The sequence below is a fragment of the Crinia signifera genome, chromosome 8, assembly GCF_055691185.1.
Source record: "Crinia signifera chromosome 8, ASM5569118v1, whole genome shotgun sequence".
Classification (NCBI taxonomy): Eukaryota; Metazoa; Chordata; class Amphibia; order Anura; family Myobatrachidae; genus Crinia; species Crinia signifera.
In genome coordinates this window covers 73,349,383-73,370,922 of record NC_139224.1, presented here as the reverse complement: position 1 = coordinate 73,370,922, position 21,540 = coordinate 73,349,383, and the positions used below count along the sequence as shown (strand labels likewise).

At 43.5% G+C, this 21,540-nt stretch overlaps 1 protein-coding gene across 1 annotated transcript in view; it reads right to left on the bottom strand.

Annotated features, from left to right (window-relative positions):
- The window catches only part of DDR2 (discoidin domain receptor tyrosine kinase 2), a 589,808-nt gene that overhangs the window by 76,906 nt on the left and 491,362 nt on the right, over positions 1–21,540 (bottom strand). The window contains exon 14 of the mRNA XM_083156673.1: positions 2,664–2,855. Coding sequence (XP_083012799.1) covers positions 2,664–2,855 — 192 coding nt within the window. The remainder of the gene's footprint in view (positions 1–2,663; positions 2,856–21,540) is intronic.

Below are 21,540 nucleotides of genomic sequence, written 5' to 3'. Positions count from 1 at the left end.
ACATTGAACCTCATCTTCCATTTTTTTGCCCACTTATCTAGATTGTCAAAATCATTTTGAAGTGTGGTGATATCTTCTGATGATTTAATACCTCTGCTCAGTTTTGTATCATCCGCAAAGATGGATACATTGCTGAGTAACCCCATCCCAATATCGTTAATAAAAATGTTAAATAAAATGGGCCCTAGAACCGAACCCTGTGGCACTCCACTTAGTACTGGTATCATATTTGATATGGCACTGTTCACGACCACTCTTTGTTCTCTATTACACAGCCAGTTCCCTACCCATCTACAGATATTTGCCCCTAATCCCAGGTCCTCCATTTTATTTATCAACCTCTTGTGTGGTACGGTGTCGAAGGCTTTAGCAAAATCTAGGAAAATAACATCTAGAGCGTTTCCATTATCAAGGTTTTTGCTAACCTCTTCATAGAAGAAACCAAGTAGATTAGTTTGGCATGAACGATTTTTCACGAACCCATGCTGGTTATTACTGAGTAAACTATGAAGGTCTATATATTCCTGGATACCATCTCTTAAAAATCCTTCAAATAGTTTACACACTATTAATGTTAAACTAACAAGTCTGTAATTAGGGGGATCCTCCTTTTTTCCTTTTTTGAATAATGGCACTACCTATGCTATTCTCCAGTCTTTTGGTACCTTTCCTGATGAAAGTGAATTATCAAAGATATAATGTAGAGGGGAAGCTAATTCCTCCCTTAATTCCATTAGTACCCTAGGATGAATCCCATCTGGCCCAGGTGATTTATTTGTTTTGATTTTGCTGAGTCTCATTATTATGTCCTCGGTAGAGAAATCAATATTGAGGTCCGGCTTCTTCATCTCATTTGTGGTATGTGTGCATTCCACAGTCGGCTATCCCTGCTAAACACTGATGAGAACAACTAATTTAACAGTTCTGCTTTTCCCTTATTCTCCGTAAAAGTTTTTCCAGTAATATGGGTTAGTGGGCCTATGTTGTCCTTCATTATATGTTTACTATTTATTTATTTGAAAAACTTCTTGGGGTTACTTTTACTTTCAGCGGCTATGCGCTCTTCATAATCCCTTTTAGCTACTTTGATTGCCCCTTTGCAAATTTTGTTTTATTCTTTGTATTTGGTGAACGCCTCCTCATTTAAGTTATTTTGATAGAATTTAAATGCTCTTGTTTTATTGTTGTTTGCTGACCTAACTTTTTTGTCCAACCATGGTGACTTTTTTTAATTGAATTAACCCTTATTTACTAGTTAATGATTTGAGTACATTTTTTAGAGTATCCCACATTTCCCCAGCATTTTTTCCCTCAAAAACCATTTCACACACAATTCTTTTTAGGGCTTCTCTGAATAATTCGAAGTTAGCTTTTCTGGAGTTTAGTATTTTTGACGATCCTTTATGATGTAATTTACTGAAGCTGATTTTCAGTGAAACCATATTGTGGTCACTGTTCCCTAGGTGTTCAATTACTTTTGTGTTTGAAACAAGATCTATATTATTTGTTAATACCAAATCCAATAATGCCTTATTACGAGTTGGAGCTTCTACCATTTGTGTGATAAACTGATCTTTAAGTAAGCTTAGGAACTCACTGCTTCTTGCTGTTTTACATGTTTAATTTTTCAATCAATATCAGGTAAATTAAAATCCCCCATAATTAATACCTGACCCTGATCTGATGATTGTTTGATTTGGTTTAAAAGAAGAGACTCGTCCCTTTCGTTTATGTTTGGCAGTCTATAGCATACCCCTATTATAATTTTGTTATTACTGTAGGTTTTTTGTTATTTTCGGTTATCTCTGTCCACACAGCCTCCGTGTAATCTTCCTCTGTACCTGTGCTCATTTCTTTCTCACACAATGTTAAGTTATTTTTTTACATATAGGCACACACCCTCGTCCTTTCTATTTTCCCTGTCTTTTCTGTAGAGTGTATATCCCTCCATGCATAATGCCCAGTTGTGTGACTCGTTACACAATGTTTCTGTAATACCAATAATGTTATAATCGTCCCTAATGCACCAGTGAATCACAGAATCTATGTCTATGAAAGGATCTTTAAGAAAGTCGCTGATGTTAGCAAATGCTGGGAAACGCCAGACAAACACAGCAAGGGATACCCTGACATTGACCACCTACCATATAATAAACGCTCTGTGGCCACCACTGTTTAACATATAACAACATTATCGATATAAATGACTTATTACAGTCAATTGACTGCCTAATCTTTCTGCATAATTAAAATCCGCTGTGGATATTGCATAAATATAGATGTATGAAATATAGCTATCAATCTGAATGGTCATTATTGCTTTTTTTTGCAGATTTATTATATGCTTTAATGTTTTAAGTCCTCTTTTTATGCATGTTTATTGTTGTATAATTGTTGATACCAGCTGGTTGAATTTGGTTTTATTTGTAATCTTTACACTTATTTTGGTTGTTAATATAGAGATAATTCTGTTATCTAATGCTGTCTGTTTGGTGTTCTATTTTTTGGGGATTGAGTAGTTCCATTAGACAGCAGTTGATAAGTAGGATCCATTAAGCACTTTACTATATTTTCTCTATTATAACTATAACTGTAGTGTTGTTCCAGATCGAAACTTGAAGAAAAAAATTCTTGTACAATTATGCTAATATTAGACTGCTTACATCACGTTCGAGGAGGCATTTAGAGGTTCATTCTCTGCTTGCTGTCGGGACAGGAACTGGTTTAGATCTCCATTTTCCATATATTCTGTTATCATGCATAATGGGTCCTCTGTAATGCACACTGCCAACAGTCGAATTATATTGGGGTCCTTTAATCTGGACATTATCTTTATCTCCTTTAGAAAATCATTTCTGCAAAAGTTAAAAACACATTATTTATCACCACCCAATGTTTAAACATGATGCACAGATATTTGAAATAATTATATGAATGGTTTAGTAATTGTATTTCTTAAAAATAATTCATGAAAAAATAGTAAAGCAAAATGTAAAGTCATAAAAATAAAAATAAATCTCCCTGTCTTAATGTCTACTTGCTTGAGCTACACTTTTATTCTTCTCATGACCTTCTTTAATTAATGGACATCTCAAAATTTCCCATTAGAATCTCCTTTGCCTTCATAACCCATAAACAGTCAGTAATGAATACTCAAACAAAGTTATTCTTCTCCTGTGTAATAACCAGTTTCAAAGTTAACTGAGATGTCCCTGTTGCCCCTACAAATGTAGGCAGTATTGGCAAATGCCTAGGGTATCTAAAAGTCTATGGGAATCTGGACATCTTAATTCTAATTAGCAATTTCAGACTCTAACTGGGGCAATATTTTTTTTTGTTCATTGTGGTGCAGATGCTTGATGTCGTCATAATAATAATAATAATATTTATATAGCACTTTTCTCCCAATAGGACTCAAAGTGCTTTACCATTGTCTTTACAGCTCAAAATACAAAACAAGCTTAACAGTGGATGTCCGTGAAATGCTTGAGTAAATAGATACGTTTTTAGTCTGTTTTAAAGGATTCTACAGACGGGGCTTCTCGCACTGTGCGAGAAAGAGAGTTGGAGCAACAAAGTTGAAAGCTCGACCCCCAGATGAATTCAGGGAAATTGGGTACTGGGTACTGTTAGTAGTCCTTCTTCAACACTTCGTAGTAATCGAGTTGGAGAGTAAGAAATCAGCAGCTGCTGCAGGTACCTTTGGCCTTGGTCATGTAGGGCCTTGAAAGTGAGTAATCCAATCTTGAAAACAATACACCATTTTACAGGTAGCCAGTGAAGGGAGTAGGAGCGGGGCTGGTTAGTTAATAGTCTGTCGGCTGCATTTTGTACCAGCTGCAAGTGGTGCAATTCTATTGATGGGAGACCCAGGTAGAGAGCATTGTAGTAGTCTAGGCGTGATGATATAAATGCATGAATGACTTAAGGCAGGTCTTCTAAGGGAATTAAGTGCTTGATTCTGGCTATATTCCTTAGATGAGAGAATGAGGATTCTGACACCGGGGGCGAAATGTAATAGGGTGCGATTTTTCCAAACTCGCCAGAAATCGCACCTTTAAAAATCGCGTTTTTTGACGCTAAATCGCATATGTAATGAGATGCGAATTAGCGGCAAAAAATGCGATTTGCCGCGATTTCGGTCGATTTTTAGTCATGAAAATGTGCGCATTTTCAGTCCTGAAAATGTGCGCATTTTCATATATGCGATTTTGGTTTAAAAAAAATAAATAAAAAAAAACGGCGTGCAGTCCCCCCCCCTAAGCATAACCAGCCCCGGGCTCAAAAAGCCGGTGCTGGTATCATAAAATCAAAGGAACAATCAAGTTGGGGTTCCCTGGATTTTATAAAACCTGCACCAGGCTCAAGGTCCGGCGCTGGTTCCCAAAATACGGGGGACAAAATGACTAGGGGTCCCCCGTATTTTAAGAACCAGCACCGGACACAACCAGCCAGCAGGGTAATGCCACAGCCGGGGGAAACTTATTATATAAGCTCCCGCGGCCAAAGCATTAACCCCCTGGCTGGTCAGCATGGGCAGGGGTCCTGGGGAAGTGGGGACCCCCCAAATGAAGAGGTCCCCCCCCTCCAGGACTTACCAGCCCATGCTGATAGTCCGGGGCTATCCCCGATGCCCCTGGGCGGTGGGCATCGGGCTGATGGCTTGTGTAAAAAAAAGAATAAAAACTATTGTTTTGTACTGGCAAACTATGAGTCCCAGCAAGCCTACCCCGCATGCTGGGACTTGGAGAACCACAAGTCCCAGCATGTGGGGCATTAAAGGGCCCGCTGGCACTTGTAGTTCTGCAGCCCAGGAGCCCCGGAACCCCAGGACCAGCCCCGGAACGAGAAAGTCGGCTCCTGATTGGCCAGAAATCATTCTGACTAGAGACGCCGAGGAGGAAACATCTCTGCGCCAGTCAAAGTCCTGCGAGCCGGGTACCAGATGGGAGCAGCGCTGTCACCGGAGAGGATGCCGAGGTCGTCGCCGGGGACCAGGTGAGTAGGATTTCCTTCCTTAGGTACCCCTGGGGACTACCTCGGATCCCGGACCCCGGATTCTGCAGCCCAGGAGCCCGGAACCCCAGGACCAGCCCCGGAACCAGGACCAAGGCCCCGGAACCGGACTCTTCTGCCCTGGAGCCCGGATCCAGGGACCGACCTACGGGCTCAAGGTAGGTAAGTATCAGTGTGTGTGTGTTTTGTGTGTATTAAACTTTTATTTTACAGTGTGTCAGTGTGTTTTTGTTAACTATTTTTTGTACTGCAGAACTACAAGTGCCAGCGGGCCCTTTAATGCCCCTCATGCTGGGACTTGTGGTTCTCCAAGTCCCAGCATGTGGGGTAGGCTTGCTGGGACTCATAGTTCGCCAGTACAAAACAATCGTTTTTATTCTTTTTTTTACACAAGCCATCAGCCCGATGCCCACCGCCCAGGGGCATCGGGGACAGCCCCGGACTATCAGCATGGGCTGGTAAGTCCTGGAGGGGGGGGACCCCTTCATTTGGGGGGGTCCCCACTTCCCCAGGACCCCTGCCCATGCTGACCAGCCAGGGGGTTAATGCTTTGGCCGCGGGAGCTTATATAATAAGTTTCCCCCGGCTGTGGCATTACCCTGCTGGCTGGTTGTGTCCGGTGCTGGTTCTTAAAATACGGGGGACCCCTAGTCATTTTGTCCCCCGTATTTTGGGAACCAGCGCCGTACCTTGAGCCTGGTGCTGGTTTTATAAAATCCAGGGAACCCCAACTTGATTGTTCCTTTGATTTTATGATACCAGCAGTTTAGTTTTAACTAATTTTTTTACAACAGAAGCATGCACAGATCTCAATGATCTGTGCATGTTTCTGTAAAAATCGCCAGCAAGAAGCTGGTCTATTTTTTTGGCGCTTTTCGGTAACGTCCCATATGCGACTTTAGAACTCGCATCCTATTACATATGCGAGTTCTATAGTTTCCTATGGGAAAACATCTGGATGCGATTTTCAGTGTGACTGAAAATCGCATCTTTTAAATGTGTGAATTCACGGGAAAAAAATGCGCTTTTACATGTGGGATTTTTAGAAAAATTGCGATTTTGGCCGTTTTGGACCAAATATCGCAAAAGTCTAAAAATCCCACCCTATTACATTTCGCCCCTGATGTTTAAGTGTCAGGCCACTATCCAGTACCACACCAAGATTCCGCACATGATCAGAGTTTTTTAATGCTGTGCCACCCAGCATAAGACTTGTCAGTTGGCTATACTGCTGTCTTGTCCGGGAAGCGGTCATCTATTAGAATGAATTAAGGTCTACAGTCATTAGGTCGACCCCACTAGGTCGACTGGCAGGAAGGTCGACCTGACTTAAGGCCGACATGGGCCAAGGTCAACATGACTTAAGGTCAAATTTGCATAAAGGTCGACATGAGGAAGGTCGACTGGTCATAAGGTCGACATGAGATTTTTCACAGTTTTTTGAGCCGACATGTGCCGACAGGCGGTATTTCATGCCCTACCATCCACTAGGGCGTGGAGGAGGTTATTAAAGCTGTGGCGAGCGAAGCGAGCCACCGTGCCCGATGCGAGGGTCCGATTCTTATTGCCAACTGTGCCCATGTCGACTGTGTCGACATTCGGATAAAAAAACAGTGAAAAACCCATGTCGACCTTATGACCAGTCGACCTTCCTCATGTCGACCTTTATGCAAATTCGACCTTAAGTCATGCCGACATTGGCCCATGTCGACCTTAAATCAGGTCGACCTTCCAGCCAGTCGACCTTCCAGCCAGTCGACCTAATGGGGTCGACCTAATGACTGTAGACCTAAGTTCATTCTGACAGATGTACCGATTCCGTCTTGTCCTGTGGTTTATCATCAGGACTTCTGCTTTATCTGGGTTCAGTCTCAGCCAACTGGCACTCATCCACTCCTGGAGCTCAGCTAGGCAGCCATTTAATGTTGTTATTGTGTTATCAGTGCCTGGAGTAAAGGACAGGTACAGTTGTGTATCATCTACATAGCAGTGATAGACCAGGCCATGACGTCTGATTATGTCACCCAGTGGGAGCATGTATACTGCAAAAAGCATGGGAGAGAGTATAGAACCCTGTGGGACACCACAAGACAACTGCACTGGTGGTGAAGAGTATACTCCCAATGAAACTCTCTGTGACCTGCCAGCAAGAAATGATTTGAACCAGCTAAGGATAGTGGTCTGACTATTGCTGCCTTTAGCGGTTCGGGAAAAACGCATGTCTGCAAAGAGCATTGAACTATATTTGCAAATGCAGGGTTGATTATTTCCATACACTCTAAAATAAGTTTGGATGGGGCAGGGTCCAGATCACAGGAGGAGGGACGCAACAGTCGGGAAATTCCAGCAATGTATTGTACATCCACTTGGTCAAAGATGTCCCATGAAGGCAGGTGACTTAAACTGGAAGGCTTGGTATGTTGGTACTCCTTTGGTGTCACTGTGGGTATTCCAGCCCAGATGATAGATACTTTATCTGCAAAGAATTTTGAAAACTCATTGCATCTTGACTGGAAAAGGGTTACATCAGGCTGCAGGCATGCTGGTTTGCAAAGCATGTCCACTGTACTGAAAAGCTGAGCGGGCCTATTTTTTGCTGCCATGATCTCATTTGAAAGGAACTCTTATTTCTTGCGGGTGATTGTTGATTGGTATTTTCCAATGTGTTTGGTTAGATTTAATTTATCCTCTGCCAGGTTTGTCTTCCTCCATCGTCTTTCAAGTATACAATCCCTTTTCTTGAGATCACGAATACTGTTGTCAAACCAGGGTGCTTGATGGTGTGACATCATGCAGTGCTGCTGAGACAAGCAGAATAGAAGAGGTGTGGCAGCAGACAGAATACAGATGAAGGATGCCAGAAGAAATCAAGGCAGGTCAATGTGGTGGTTGTAGACACTTGTGTGGGCAGAAGCCAGAGTCATGTTGCTTGAAATATTATTCAGATGAAACTAAAAAATTTAGAATACCATGCAAAAGTAAATTTCAGTAATTTAACTTAAAAAGTGAAACAAATATATTATTAAGACTCATTACATGCAAAGTGAGATATTTCAAGGTTTTACAGTATTTTTTAATAATTTTAAAGAATACGGTTTACAGTTTATGAAAATCCAAATTCAAAGATAATTAGAATGTTACATGAAATCAATAATAAAAATTGAAATACAGAAATGTCAGCCCTCTGAAAAGTATAATCAAGTATATGTACTCAGTACTTACTCCCAAAGCATGAATTACTGCCTCATTGCGGTGTGGCATGGATGCTTTCAGCCTATAGCACTGCTGAGGTGTTATGGAAGAATGCTTCAATTGTGGCCTTTAGCTTTTCTAGATTGTTCAGTCTCATGTCTCTCATCTTTCTCTTGGCAATGGTTCAGGTAAGGTGAGTTTGCTGGCCAATCCACAGGAAATCCCATGGCCATTTAACCAGGTTTTGGAACTTTTAGAGGTGTGGACAGGTGCCAAGTCCTGCCGTAAAGTGAATGAGAATCTCTATAAAGCTTGTCTGCTGAAGGAAGCATGTTGTGCTCTAAAATGTCCTGGTAGACAGGTGTGTTGACTCTGGACTTAATAAAGCACAGATGACCAACATCAGCAGATGACATGGCTCCCCAAATAAACTGTGGAAACTTCACACTTGTCTTCAAGCATCTTGTATTGTGTGCCTCCCATTATTCCTCCAGACTCTGGGACCTTGGTTTCTAAATGAGATGCAAAATCTGCTCTCATCAGAAAAAAAGGACTTTGGACCACTGAGCAATAAACTAGTTATTTTTTCTTTAGCTCAGGTAAGATGCTTTTGATGTTGTTTGTTGTTCAGGAGCAACTTGACAAGAGAAATACAACATTTGAAGCCCAAGACCAGGATCCGTCTGTGTGTGGTGGCTCTTGATGCACTAACTCCAGCCTCAGTCCACTCCTTGTGAAGCTCCCTTACACCTTTGAATGGCTTTTTCCTGACAATCCCCTCTACATTGTGGTCATCCATGCTGCATGTGCACCTTTTTCTTTCACACTCTTTGACTCCTTAGTCCTTATTCTGATTCACTCGCAATGGCAAATTCCTTCTCAAATGGACAAAACAATGAGCACTGCAGGGGGGGGGCAGATGTAAAATGTGCAGAGATAGTTAGATTTGGGTGTTATTTTGGTTCTGTGCAGATAAAATACTGACTGCTTTATTTTTACACTGAAATATAGATCTCACTTTGAAGTAAACCCCCATCCAAATCTAATTCTCTGTGCACATGTTACATCTACCCCCCTGCAGTGCACATGGTTTTGTCCATTTGAGAAGGAATTTGCCTTTGCAAGTGAATCAGAATAACGTCCCTTGTGTGAGGCTTTCTCTCCTTGTGGGGGGTGTCAATGATGGTTTTCTGTACAACGGTCAGGTCAGCAGTCTTCCCCAATGGGAGACCATTTAAAGGCTCAGGACCCCTTTGCAGGTGTTTTGCGTTAAATAGCTGAATAGAGTATGACACTTTGAGCCTACAAATTTAACCTTTTCACAATATTCTAATTTTCAGAGATTTTGCATTTGTAAGCCGTAATCAAAATTTTAACAAATAAAGACTTGAAATATGTCACTTTGCATTTAATGAGTCTATGAAATATATTAGTTTCACATTTTAAGTTAATTTACTGAAATAAATGAACTTTTGCATGATATTGAAATTCTTCGAGTTTCACCTGTATATTAGTGAGCACTATTTTAATAATATTCTGCAGCCGGCTCTAGAGAGATACTAGAGGGGGGTTGTGTGGGAAGGGGAGCAAAACATAATGGGGGAGAGGATAACAGCAAACCAAGGACCACCCTTCTGTGAAACCATGACCTTCCATGAGGCCATGCTCTGTTTTCATGTGTTCATAAGGGGAAATGGGGCACAAGACTCTGATCGTATACTGTTAGTTAGAAGGACTACAATTTTGTTTAAAATTGTAGTACAGATGGATCCACACTTATTTATACTGACAGAGCACCTTGATGCATGTTTTGCATATCATAGTTGGAGCGCATTGAGGCAGGTTGAGGCACAACAACATACAGCATGCAATACACATCTCCACCACTGGGTGAATAATCCAGTGGTGGATGGATATATACAGTATACAGTAAAAATGGAGCTGCATTTTAAAAGAAGAGTTTTGTATATTCCACACAGAGTGCTCCTTTTGTACAGATTGCTTATAATTCCTTTCTTTTATGCTTTATTTATCATTTCCAGTGCTCAAAGTGCGCCGGTATACCGTCACTTCACTTCGAGCACTGATTTTTTTTTCAGCCAGCAGTGCTTGTGCCCACCCAGCGGCTGTACAGAGCACAGGCAGCAGTGATGGTGCGGGCAGGGGCAGAAGTCCCGCCACCGGGCTTCTAGCCCTGCAGGGTGCATCTACATCATTGTCTCCCATCCCATGTCTTCCCTGCTAGTAGAGCGACTCAGTGCTCTGCTTGTGGCTGCGTCTGTGACCCTGGCTGCTGAGAAAGCGTGCAGGGAAGCGTGCAGGGAGTAGGTGGAGCAGTTGTCACTGTGAGCACGGAGCTCTGAGAGGCTCTGATAACTAACAGCAGCAGCAGCAGCAGTAGGGAAGGTAAGACGATATGTGTGCATTCCGTATGGGTGGGGGGTAGGTGAGGGGATTGCTGAGCATCAACAAGTGTTTGCAGATCACTACTGAAATGTGCAGAGAACTCTGCTGTCGTTGCTCAGTAACCCCTTAGAGGACCCCCCTGCTTTGCATCCACATGTGTGAGGAGGGTATCTGCCCGCTACTATTAATTTAGCAGCAGCAGAATGTAGAGTTGGGCGAAACGGATCCTCAAGCTGAGCCAGGAACCGCCGGATCGTTCAGTGAAAAGATACGTATTGCTGTGTACACACTGATACAATCTGCATAAGATCCAGATAAGATTTTGACTATATAGTCAAAATCTTATCTGGATCTCATGCAGATTGTATGGGTTTTATCCCAAGCGATCCAGATGCGTTCAAGATGCGCGCTCCCATATCTTAACCAGAAAGTCTTGGCTGCCCTGTCTATATAGTGCAGATCTGCACTATATAGTCTAAATTGAATGCAGATAGTGTAAATTGTATGCAGATAGTCTAAATTGTAATCGCATCTGGATCTTATGCAGATTGTACTAGTGTGTACACAGCATATCTTTTAGACGGAACCTCGACTCGCTTTAAAAAAAAAAAAAAGGGCATATACATGACCGAGTGAAAACACTGATCGATGGCTGGGTGCAGAATCACCATCGATGGCAACCATCGATGGCGTCTGCACAGATGGCCATCCCTGGCAGCAGCAGCTAACCTTTCTATCACTTGTAGTCACAGCACTGTACTAAGTCTACAGAGGTAGTACATCTCAGCTGCCACAGGTGGCAGCACTGAGATCAGGAAAATGCATTGTAAACTGAAACGGATCACCTTTTTAGGATCGGCGGCTCATTCGTTCTTGGGCAGGATCCGTTCAAAAGATCCGGTTCGTTCGCGAACGACCCATCTCTAGCAGAATGCATCCCAGCCCAAACACAGATATAAGAACAGTTCAGCAAGTTGGAGGAGCCCCCTTGACCCTGCTTACTGCTGGCACCCTACAAAGGTAATCTCACTCTATCCTACTATAGTACATTTGGGCTGCTGATGAGCAGGTCATACAATAAACCCTGTATGCTGCAGCACAGGTTCAATATAAAGTACAGTATACAACAGTTCCGGAAGTGGGCCGGCCCGGTATACACCGATATAGAATATCGGCACTTCTTCAAGTACTGCAGTTTTTTTCCCTATTGCTGTGCTGCCATCCATGAGCTCCCCCCACCCCAGGGGCGAACTATTGCCGGTGCAGAGGCGGTAATGGGGCCCACCGCTACCAGCAGGTCCGTCCCTGCCTCTGCCTGGCCAGTGGCTCCAGTGAGCAGGAGCAGGAGTCCATGTTCTGCGAGCAGCAGATTTGTGTGCCCCCGGAGCTGCCAGACCTGCTGAAGCAATTCACTAAAGTGGGACGTGCTGAAGTAGGTGGGGAGGACTGTGCATGCCCCTGGCACAGCTACACAGCATTTGCAGAAAAAAACATGGCTTGCACTGACTAATGAATTATGATAAATTTATGAACCAACTTTTACATGAATGAAGATACAAATATCGTACTTAAATTTGTTGGTGGTGCTCCCTAGAGTTATGGATAACCATATATTGAGAAAAAGAAAAAAGATAACTCTCTTTTTAGGGTCACTGATTTTGCAGTTAAAATTATTTACATTTTATTCATATCTATTAAAAGACAATACACTGTACAGCACCAATGTAACCTGGAGAAAAAGAAGTAAAAGGAGAAGAGAGAACGAGGAAGGGGAAAGTACTTTTTTGGGGAAGAAATTTTGTTTAAATGTAAGTGAGGAAAACAATGCAAGTAATTACTTCCTCTACAGGAACAGATTCCTGCTTACAGGCACATGTAAGCAGGAATCAGTTCCTGTAGAGCAAATACCGTATTTTTCGCACCATAAGACGCACTTTTTCTCCCCAAAAAAGTGGGGAGAAAAGTGTGTGCGTCTTATGGAGCGAATACAGCAAAAAAACCATGCAAAAAGCTCCTGGATGCTGGTGCTGCTGCACCAGCATCTCAGGAGCTGCAACAGAGCCTGCTCCCCCCGTCCCCTGGTAATTATCAGAAGCTTACAGAGGTCCAGGCAGCGGGGTCCGTTCAGCGAATGTGATATCTTTGGCGGGGTCCCTGCGGCTGATGGGAACTAGTAGCGCTACTAGTTCCCATCGCAGAGGACTCGTCTCCCACCGCCAAAGATGAAGTTGCTCAGACTGAAGGGGCACTGCAAGCCACTTCAGTGCCCCTGTACCAGCGCACAGAGCTCCGCGGCTCCGGCAGCACCCGGTGACGTCATCACCTGGCACGCGCCGGGGTCCTTCTGGCAGTCTCTGTCAGAGCCCCCACAGAGGACGCATCACCCAGCATCATCCACAAGGGAACTCCGGTTGCTGCATGGAGCTCCATCACTCTGGCTGCACCCGTTGATGTCATCACCTGGCGCGCACCGGGCCACTGACGGTCAGGCTTCAGGGATCGTCTGGCGGCAGAGTCTGTATCCCCATAGAGGACACAGCATCAACTATCCTCCACGAGGGACCGACTGTCACGTCGTGGGACACATCCACAAGACATGCTCAAGGTAAACCAGGGGCTGTGATAAGGGACACCAGCTCCCTCCCCTCAGAGTGATCCACTACTCCATCATTGCAGTGATATTGATGTGCCCACCCCCGAACCCTGCAGCATCCCTGTCCCGCTCCCCAGCCAGGCCCCCCACACAGTGAGTGGCCAGTCCCTGGGGTCACTCCAACTAAAGTCCAGAAATACTTTCTGCTTACACATGGGCTGCACTCTGACATGTCACTCCACATACTGTACACTGACATGTATTGCACTATTTGGTTCAGAATATTTTTTTTTACTGTTTTCCTCCTCTAAAACTAGGTGCGTCTTATGGTCAGGTGCGTCTTATAGAGCGAAAAATACGGTAATTACTTGCATTGTTTGTTTATAATTTTTGTTATGCAATAAAGATTTTTTGTGCAGTGAATATGATACTGTGATTAATCAATCTACAGCAAAACAGTAGAATAATACAATAATGTGACAAAAATTAGTGCATACTAAAAAGTGATAAATGTATCAGCTTTTGTAATCAATGAACACTACTTGTGATCCTTCGCAGAACCCCTTGGGTAATTGGTCAACTTAGCTGAATTTCTTTTGAATATGTGACCATAAATAAATAATGCAGTACATCAAAAATAAATAAATAGTGAATGGCGAAAATATTGCGTTTTGAGTGGTGTCAGCCACTTGCGGGAGACCCCAGTATCATTAATGGTATCCTACTTTCATATTTCATTGTACTATGCACATCCAAGAAGACATTTTATCTGAGCTGATGAAACAATGAGAAAACGCGCGTCCAGAGAGGTGGTATGGCGGCCCCTGAGGGGACCCCTTTGATGCACATCCACACCTGAGCTGACTTTGGGAGGATAAGTAGAACCCTGGTTTAGATATTTTGTCCAAATAATTGTGTTTGGAGATTTCCCAGAAATATAGAATCAGAATCATCTTTATTGGCCAGGTATACTTGCGTATACCTGGAGGAGGGGAATCTCAATAACCACAGGATCTGCTTATACCCATTTGTATACAATCCATACCGGGAGAGTAAAAGTGTGTTATCATTGCAGAACTTGCATTTGATTAGAAATTCTTGTTGTCACTATGCCTTTACTCTCATTTAAGGGACTCTCATTGCGGCCAGCCAGAGAGTGATCCCCTGCGCTGGGACACCAACAGGGGTGATCCAGGAGCTGAGTCACAACAGCAGATCACAGTTATCATTCTTCAGTTGCCTCTATATTAGTAGCCCCTTAATCTGCACCCCGCTTGTTTCGTTCACTGCCCTTGAGGCACACAAACAAGTAAGGGTCAGTTGGGACTCTAGGGGTGCATACTTTTTTCATACTTTTCTCATTGTTTCATCAGCTCAGATAAAATTATGTCTTCTTGGATGTGCATAGTACAATGAAATAAGTAGGATACCATTATATGACATACCTGTTTAGTCCCTATCTCATTAACTGTGTGTATGCACTGAACATAATACATAACAAGGATCTTTTTCTTTTACTACATTGGCCCCTTTAGTTTTTACTTTTTGATGTTTTTTATACATTTTTTATTTTTATTTGTGATTTTCAATTGGGGTTCCATATGTTTTGGGGACTATGTAAAAACCGAACCCGGGCTGGACCCCGGACACTACATCAAAATCTGCAGTCCGGAGCTAGTAGTGTCCGGTTCGGGGGTGTCTTGTCCGGGGTGGGTCTCTGTGATAGCTTTCACCAGGGACATATGGAAGGGGAGATTACAGCCTCCCCATGTGGTCCGGACCGTCCGTTTTTTGGTACATGCTGGACCATACTGGGAGGCTTTATTCTCCCCCCTACCTCCTCCTACTCTCCCTGATGACAGGTGACACAGGCAGCCCCCCCAGACAGACACCTCCAGGACAGGACACCCCCGGGACCGGACGCTACAAGCTCCAAAAGGATGTCCGGTCCGGCGGTCTTGTTCTGGTCCGGTTTTTACCCATACTCTATGTTTCATTATGTTTAGCTATTCTGCGTACTGTCTCCAGCTGATACAGGCATGTATATTCGGCAATCCACAATTTACACTTACAATTCTCCCTTTCCCTTTCTTGGGTGTACCGCTCATGTATCTACAGGGGCATATTGAACCCTATATATTTGCAGGAGCTTATTGTGCAGTCGCAGTGTATGCGCTGTCTTCAATCTCTGCCGACGTCTGTACTCGGCGGCTAGAGGTTTTGATTGGCAGGCTTGGTTTTCCCCTTATCTTGGTTTATAGTGCGTTTCTGTGTGATCATATAACATTATTGCACCTTTTGATTTATTTCTATAATGCTAAATTGTAGCAGAGGTGCACCTATGTGGTTTTGTGCAGCTCCTGTGTCAGCGGGAGCACGTTGCACCATAGCGTGCACAGCGTTCACCTGCTGACGGCGTCTATGTTGAGTGGCTAGCAGTTCAGGCTGACAGATTAGACTATCTCCTTCTATGCATGTCCAATGTATCTCCCTGCTGGAGTGTGTCACACCGTTGCCCCCTCTAAGCCAGACACTCTTTGCTTAGAATCTAAAAGGGGTGCATACATGTATTTTGTATTTTACTGCATATTAGATATTATCTAATCAAGTGCTGATGTGCATTTCGCCTGTAACCAGGCTTCTTCGGGACAAGCCGAGTGGCCCTTCAGAAAAGCTATTTATTCTATTTCCTTAGCAACTGTTGCTAGGAGGTTGAATATCCTTTTTTAGATTTTCCTTTTTCTTTCTTTTTTATCTCATCTTTATTTGTGCTATCACTGCTTATATCTTTCTTGTCTTTTTATTTTGTACCGTTTGGTCTATTCTATTCTTTCCGATTATTGCAGCAAGAGACTCTCTCTATTATGATGTCTCCAAATACCTCAACCATTTCTTACAGCCACTTATCCAAATGGGTACTTGTGGAGTATCACGGCTCCCACGACCTTCATCGTATGCTGATTGTATGCTAAAAATTGCATCGCATTGCATGCGATCAAATCGCATGCGATGCGATCGCACCCGATTTTGCACTGAAATGCATCAGAATGCATTGAAATGTGTATTAAACTAGTGAAATGCCCCCAAATGCCATTTTTCATAGTGCACCACCCCCACTATCAACGTCAACCCGAAGCGTGGCGAGCGCAGCGAGCCCGCTAGGGGCGGCGGTACGCGTCCTACGACCTTTTCATACCCCCACTATCCCCGTCGGCGTGGAGTTGAGAATAGAATAGTGTGGTGAGCGCAGCGAGCCACCGAGCCCGAAGCTATACGCGTCCCCTCGCGGGCTTCACAGGTATCAGTGTCCCCTCGCGGGGCTCGCTGCGCTCACCACGCTTCGGGCTCGGTGGCTCGCTGCGCTCGCCACACTATTCTATTCTCAAGTCCACCCCGATGTGGATAGTGGGGGTATGAAAAGGTCGTAGGACGTGTACTGCCGCCCCTCGCGGACTCGCTGCGCTCGCCACGCTTCGGGTTGACGTTGATAGTGGGGGTGGTGCACTATGAAAAATGGCATTTGGGGGCATTTCACTAGTTTAATACACATTTCAATGCATTCTGATGCATTTCAGTGCAAAATCGGGTGCCATCGCATCGCATCGGATGCCATCGTATGGCATCCAATGCGATCGCATACGATTTTTGAGCAAAAATGCTCAAAAATCTGTAAAAATCGTATCGCATCGTATGCCATCGTATGCCACTACATATGGCATACGATGCCATACGATGGGAGCCGTGATACTCCACAAGTACCTCCAAATGCACCGAAGATTCCTGAAAGACACCACCACCTTTCTGCTGAAACTCAATGACTGGACCCCTTTACCCACTAAATGCCTGCTCTGCACTATAGATGTGGCTAGTCTGTACACTAGCATCCTGCACAATGCTGGATTACAAGCGGTCCGACGCTTTCTGAGTCACAATTAAGACTACACTGGCCCTGATATAGGACTATTCATGCAGTTGCTGGAATTGACCTGATCAAGAAATTATTTCTTATTTAATGGCGACATCTACATACAGTGCTCCAGGTGCGCAATGGGGTCTTGCATAGCCCAGAGCTTTGCAAACATTTTCATGTTTGAAACAGAGGAGGATTTCTTCTTCACAGATGCCACTATTTCAAACCAAATAAAAGGCTACACCAGATATATAGATGACAGCTTCCTGTTGTGGTCGGGCACAAAAACTGAGTTTGAAACCATGATACAAAAAATCAATGCCTTGGACTCCCCGATCAAATTAACCTTTGAATGCACCTACCAGACAGTCCATTATTTGGATGTCCAAATTACACAGATGGAGAATGGTACTTTACAAACCACAATACTTTACAAGGACACTGATAGAAATACCATTTTGCAAGGAGAGAGTCACCATCCTGTGCCTTTAAAAAAAGCACCTTTTTCCCAATTTCTTTGAATAGTACCAATAGGCAGTGAACCCATAGACATGCTACAACAGATGGATGCCATGCTACTGAAATTCCTCAAAAGAGGGTACATTATCATCATAAGACTCTGAACACTACTAAACACTTCCCAAAACCAGGACCAACGACAATAAAAAAAATAGTGTGGACTCAAGACTACAGCACTACTAGCCAAGCACTCATGCACTCAGCCAGATCCATCTGGTACATTGTGGCACAAGATCACACACTACCTGCCATTAAGGGGAGCACTATTCTTCCTTCATACCGAAGAGGCAAAAATATCAAGGATATAGTGATACATAATGACATCACCGATATGAAGATCAACCAACCGAGTCACTTTCTTACACAGAAACCAGGTAACTACCAATGTACAGGCTGCACTACATGCAGTTCATTGGAAATTGGAGACGTCTTCAGACACCCATTATCGGGGAAACCGTTTAAAATATCCCCTGACATGCAGCAGTAGATACGTTGTGTACCAAATCAGATGTCCATATGGACTCCTGTATAATTAAAAAAGCACAAGACAGATAAAAGAAAGAATGGCCCTACATCTCAACCACATCCTTGAGCATTGGAAGGCAAATCAGCTGATCAACCAGTTCCCGACATTGTAGAAACCATCAACACTCCATTGCCAGCCTTAAATTCAAGACGATAGATTGGGCACCACCGAGTAGAAGAGGTGGTGATCGAGGATGGATTCTTCTACAAAGAGAAACACTGTGGATTTACAAACTACAAACCATACACCCCCGGGACTCAATGAAATAAATTCCTTTAAACCATTTTTGTAATTACAGTCCATAACCAGTTTATGCATCAGCATGCCCAGGATTAATGCACTCCTCCCTGCTGATGTCTCAACCACATTAGACATAGTTCTTAGTTAGTCATTTATCTGTCATATCCCCATTAATTGTCCAGCCCCTATATATAGGCTTAGCTATCCTTAAGGTCCCTTTGACCGACACTGTGTACCCTTTTCAGTACATCATAATATGATAACATTACAGCTGAGCGCACAGTTTGGGTTTCTAAATCTACCATTCGTTATGACAGTAGAAATATTGTTTCCTTATAAAATTTTATTTTTCACACAGACACATTGGATGCTCATGCCAAGCTCAGCTTGCACCAACGAGAGACATCTGACCATCTAGGCGCAAGTAGCGATGGCATCTCCGACTAAACAGTGAAGACGGGCTGTGTACATGCCCGCGTTCCTATGGTAACCAAAGACATGGGTGTGACAACGCCCCCCCTGTGATATCGTAGCGTCAGCGCGGACACGCTGTAATGACGTCATCTGACTCTGGGAGAAAGCACTGGCTGGGTGAAGGGCACACAGTATCTGTAAGTATGTTTTTTCTATTATGCATTTATCAACAAAACAATGCACATGTAAAACAATAAAGATATATATAGGATGAGTAAGAACCGACACTCCGTTTGAAGTGTTAAAGACCTGTGTGGCGAATGGCAATAATATCCGTGTTTTTCAAGATTTTTCAATCGAACTATCTAAAACCAGAAGATAATTCACCACAGTATGCTCTTCACTGGTAAAGACCAACAGAAAATTCTATATGATGTTCCCAGCGCATCTGAGGATATTCTTGGGAACTGAATTCAAAGATTTCCTCACAGCCAAAGAAGCCGAAGACTTTCTGGCACAAGAAAATACACGACATGATCAAGAAAACATCTCAGATATCCCGAGTGAGTGAAGGGACACCATGTCCCCGCTTGGGAGACTATTGTTTCTTCTCCGTTTAAGAAAAATACAGACTTATAAATACCTGGATTCTATCCGGAAACGTAAATATGAAAGCAACCGCAACTATGCTTATAAGCTTGTAAATCTTGGTTTATTTTTAAAAATATTACACATAAATCCGACAACAGTTAATTATTATACAAAGGATAAGTGATCTTGTGTGCTAGCACTGTTCTAAAAGAGACACCGTGAGGTATAGATTCAGTGACAGATAGTAATAAGAAAGAAATGATACTCTCCTTATGTTGAGTTTCTTTGCCTATCTAGAGGGTCTCCAATAATTGATTTGATGGAGGTATATGAAAGATAAAATGTATATCATAGTGTGATATTGTCACAACATTTTATTCATAATACTCATAAAAACACGCAAAGTCACACAACACATATAATAAGCAACCCTGTTGCAATATACGGAAAATCTAAGATGGAGGTTTACCAGATTCTGGTGTTTTCAAGCGCTTGTAGAATAGGTCTTGTAATTCTGAAGTGACCCTGGTTCTCTTTATCTTTCATATACCTCCATCAAATCAATTATTGGAGAGCCTCTAGGGAGGGAAGAAACTCAACATAAGGAGAGTATCATTTCTTTCTTATTACTATCTGTCACTGAATCTATACCTCACGGTGTCTCTTTTGGAACAGTGCAAGCGCACAAGATCACTTATCCTTTGTATTATTTTATGTCTATTTGTTACTTGGGGAGTAACTCTAGTGATTAGTGCTGCAGGCACCAAATTCAGCGCATAGTGTCTAGACTTAAACCAATATACAAAGTTATAATTATTACTCTTATGATAGCCGAGTGGGTATATAGAGTTTTGTCGTTAATTGATTTAGTGTATATATATATATATATATATATATACTAGGTGATTCATTGCGCCCTACGGGCGCTCTTCACACCGTCATAAGGGGCTGCAACCCCTTAATTTGTGAACTTTTGTATTGTGTGAAATATGGTAGAGAGCATATGATTTGAAAGGGGGTGTGTATTGTTTTGTTTGATTAAAAAGCGGTTACAGAGTAAGATGTACATTGATAGTGTGGATGGTACAGTGACATTTGTGGGTGTGTGTGTGGGGGTGTGTGCGTGTTGTTTAGGTGATTGTGTGTGTGTGCAATAGTATAGTAGGGTGTTTTTGAGTCAGCATCTCCCCACTGGCGGAGGTCACGACACAGGAAAACAGGAGGCTGGGTAGTGATAGGGGTGTGTGGGCATAAGGGGGACTAAAGAGGAGGGTGGGGGACACTCTGCAGCTTCTGCCAGTTGGTGAGGGTCCAGCGTGGCAGCACAGGAGTACAGGACAGTGGCCCTGAGTCAGTGTAACCTCCTACTGGGTGGGAGTTAGGGTGCATGAGGGCAACACAGGGTAAGCGGGTCCCCACTGGCGGAAGTTACGGGGCAGGAGAACAGGAGGCAGGGCAGTGATAAAGGTGTGTGGGCATGAGGGGTAGTAAAGGTTTTTGCCTGTTGCAGAGTAGGGATGGGCATTGGTGCAGACGCCATCGATGGTTGGCATTGATGGCGATTTTCCACCCTGCTATCGATAGTAGTAAAATATTACTTGGATAACCATTGATTGTTGTAGCTATTGATGGTCATAATTATATCTGACTGAATAGGCCATGGGACAATCAGAACTCGGTGGTGGGACTGTCGGGTGTGGGGGGGGGGGGGAGCTATGCTCCGTGTCCCAGCTTCATAAAAAAAATTCAACTTGATTGGTTCTCCTTTGCCATCGATGTAGGGAAACCATCTGGTCCTCCCACATTGATGGCAAAAGTATTTAACATTGGCCATAAACCATCGATGATCTGAAATCATTGATAGTCGATGGGCATCCCTAGAACTGGAGGAGGGTGGGGGACAGTATGCAGCTCCCGGCAGTGGGTGAGCGTCTCCTCCCACTGGGAGGGAGAAAGGGGGTGCATGAGAGCAGGAGGCTGTATAATAGTGGTATGTGGGCAAGACATTGATAAAAGTTGTGACGCTGGTGCAGAGGACTGTGGGGACACTTCTGGCAGTGGGGGAACGTGCAGCGCGGCAGCCAGGGCCGGATTTCCCACCTAGGGGTGGCACCTGCTTGTGGCGGTACAGGA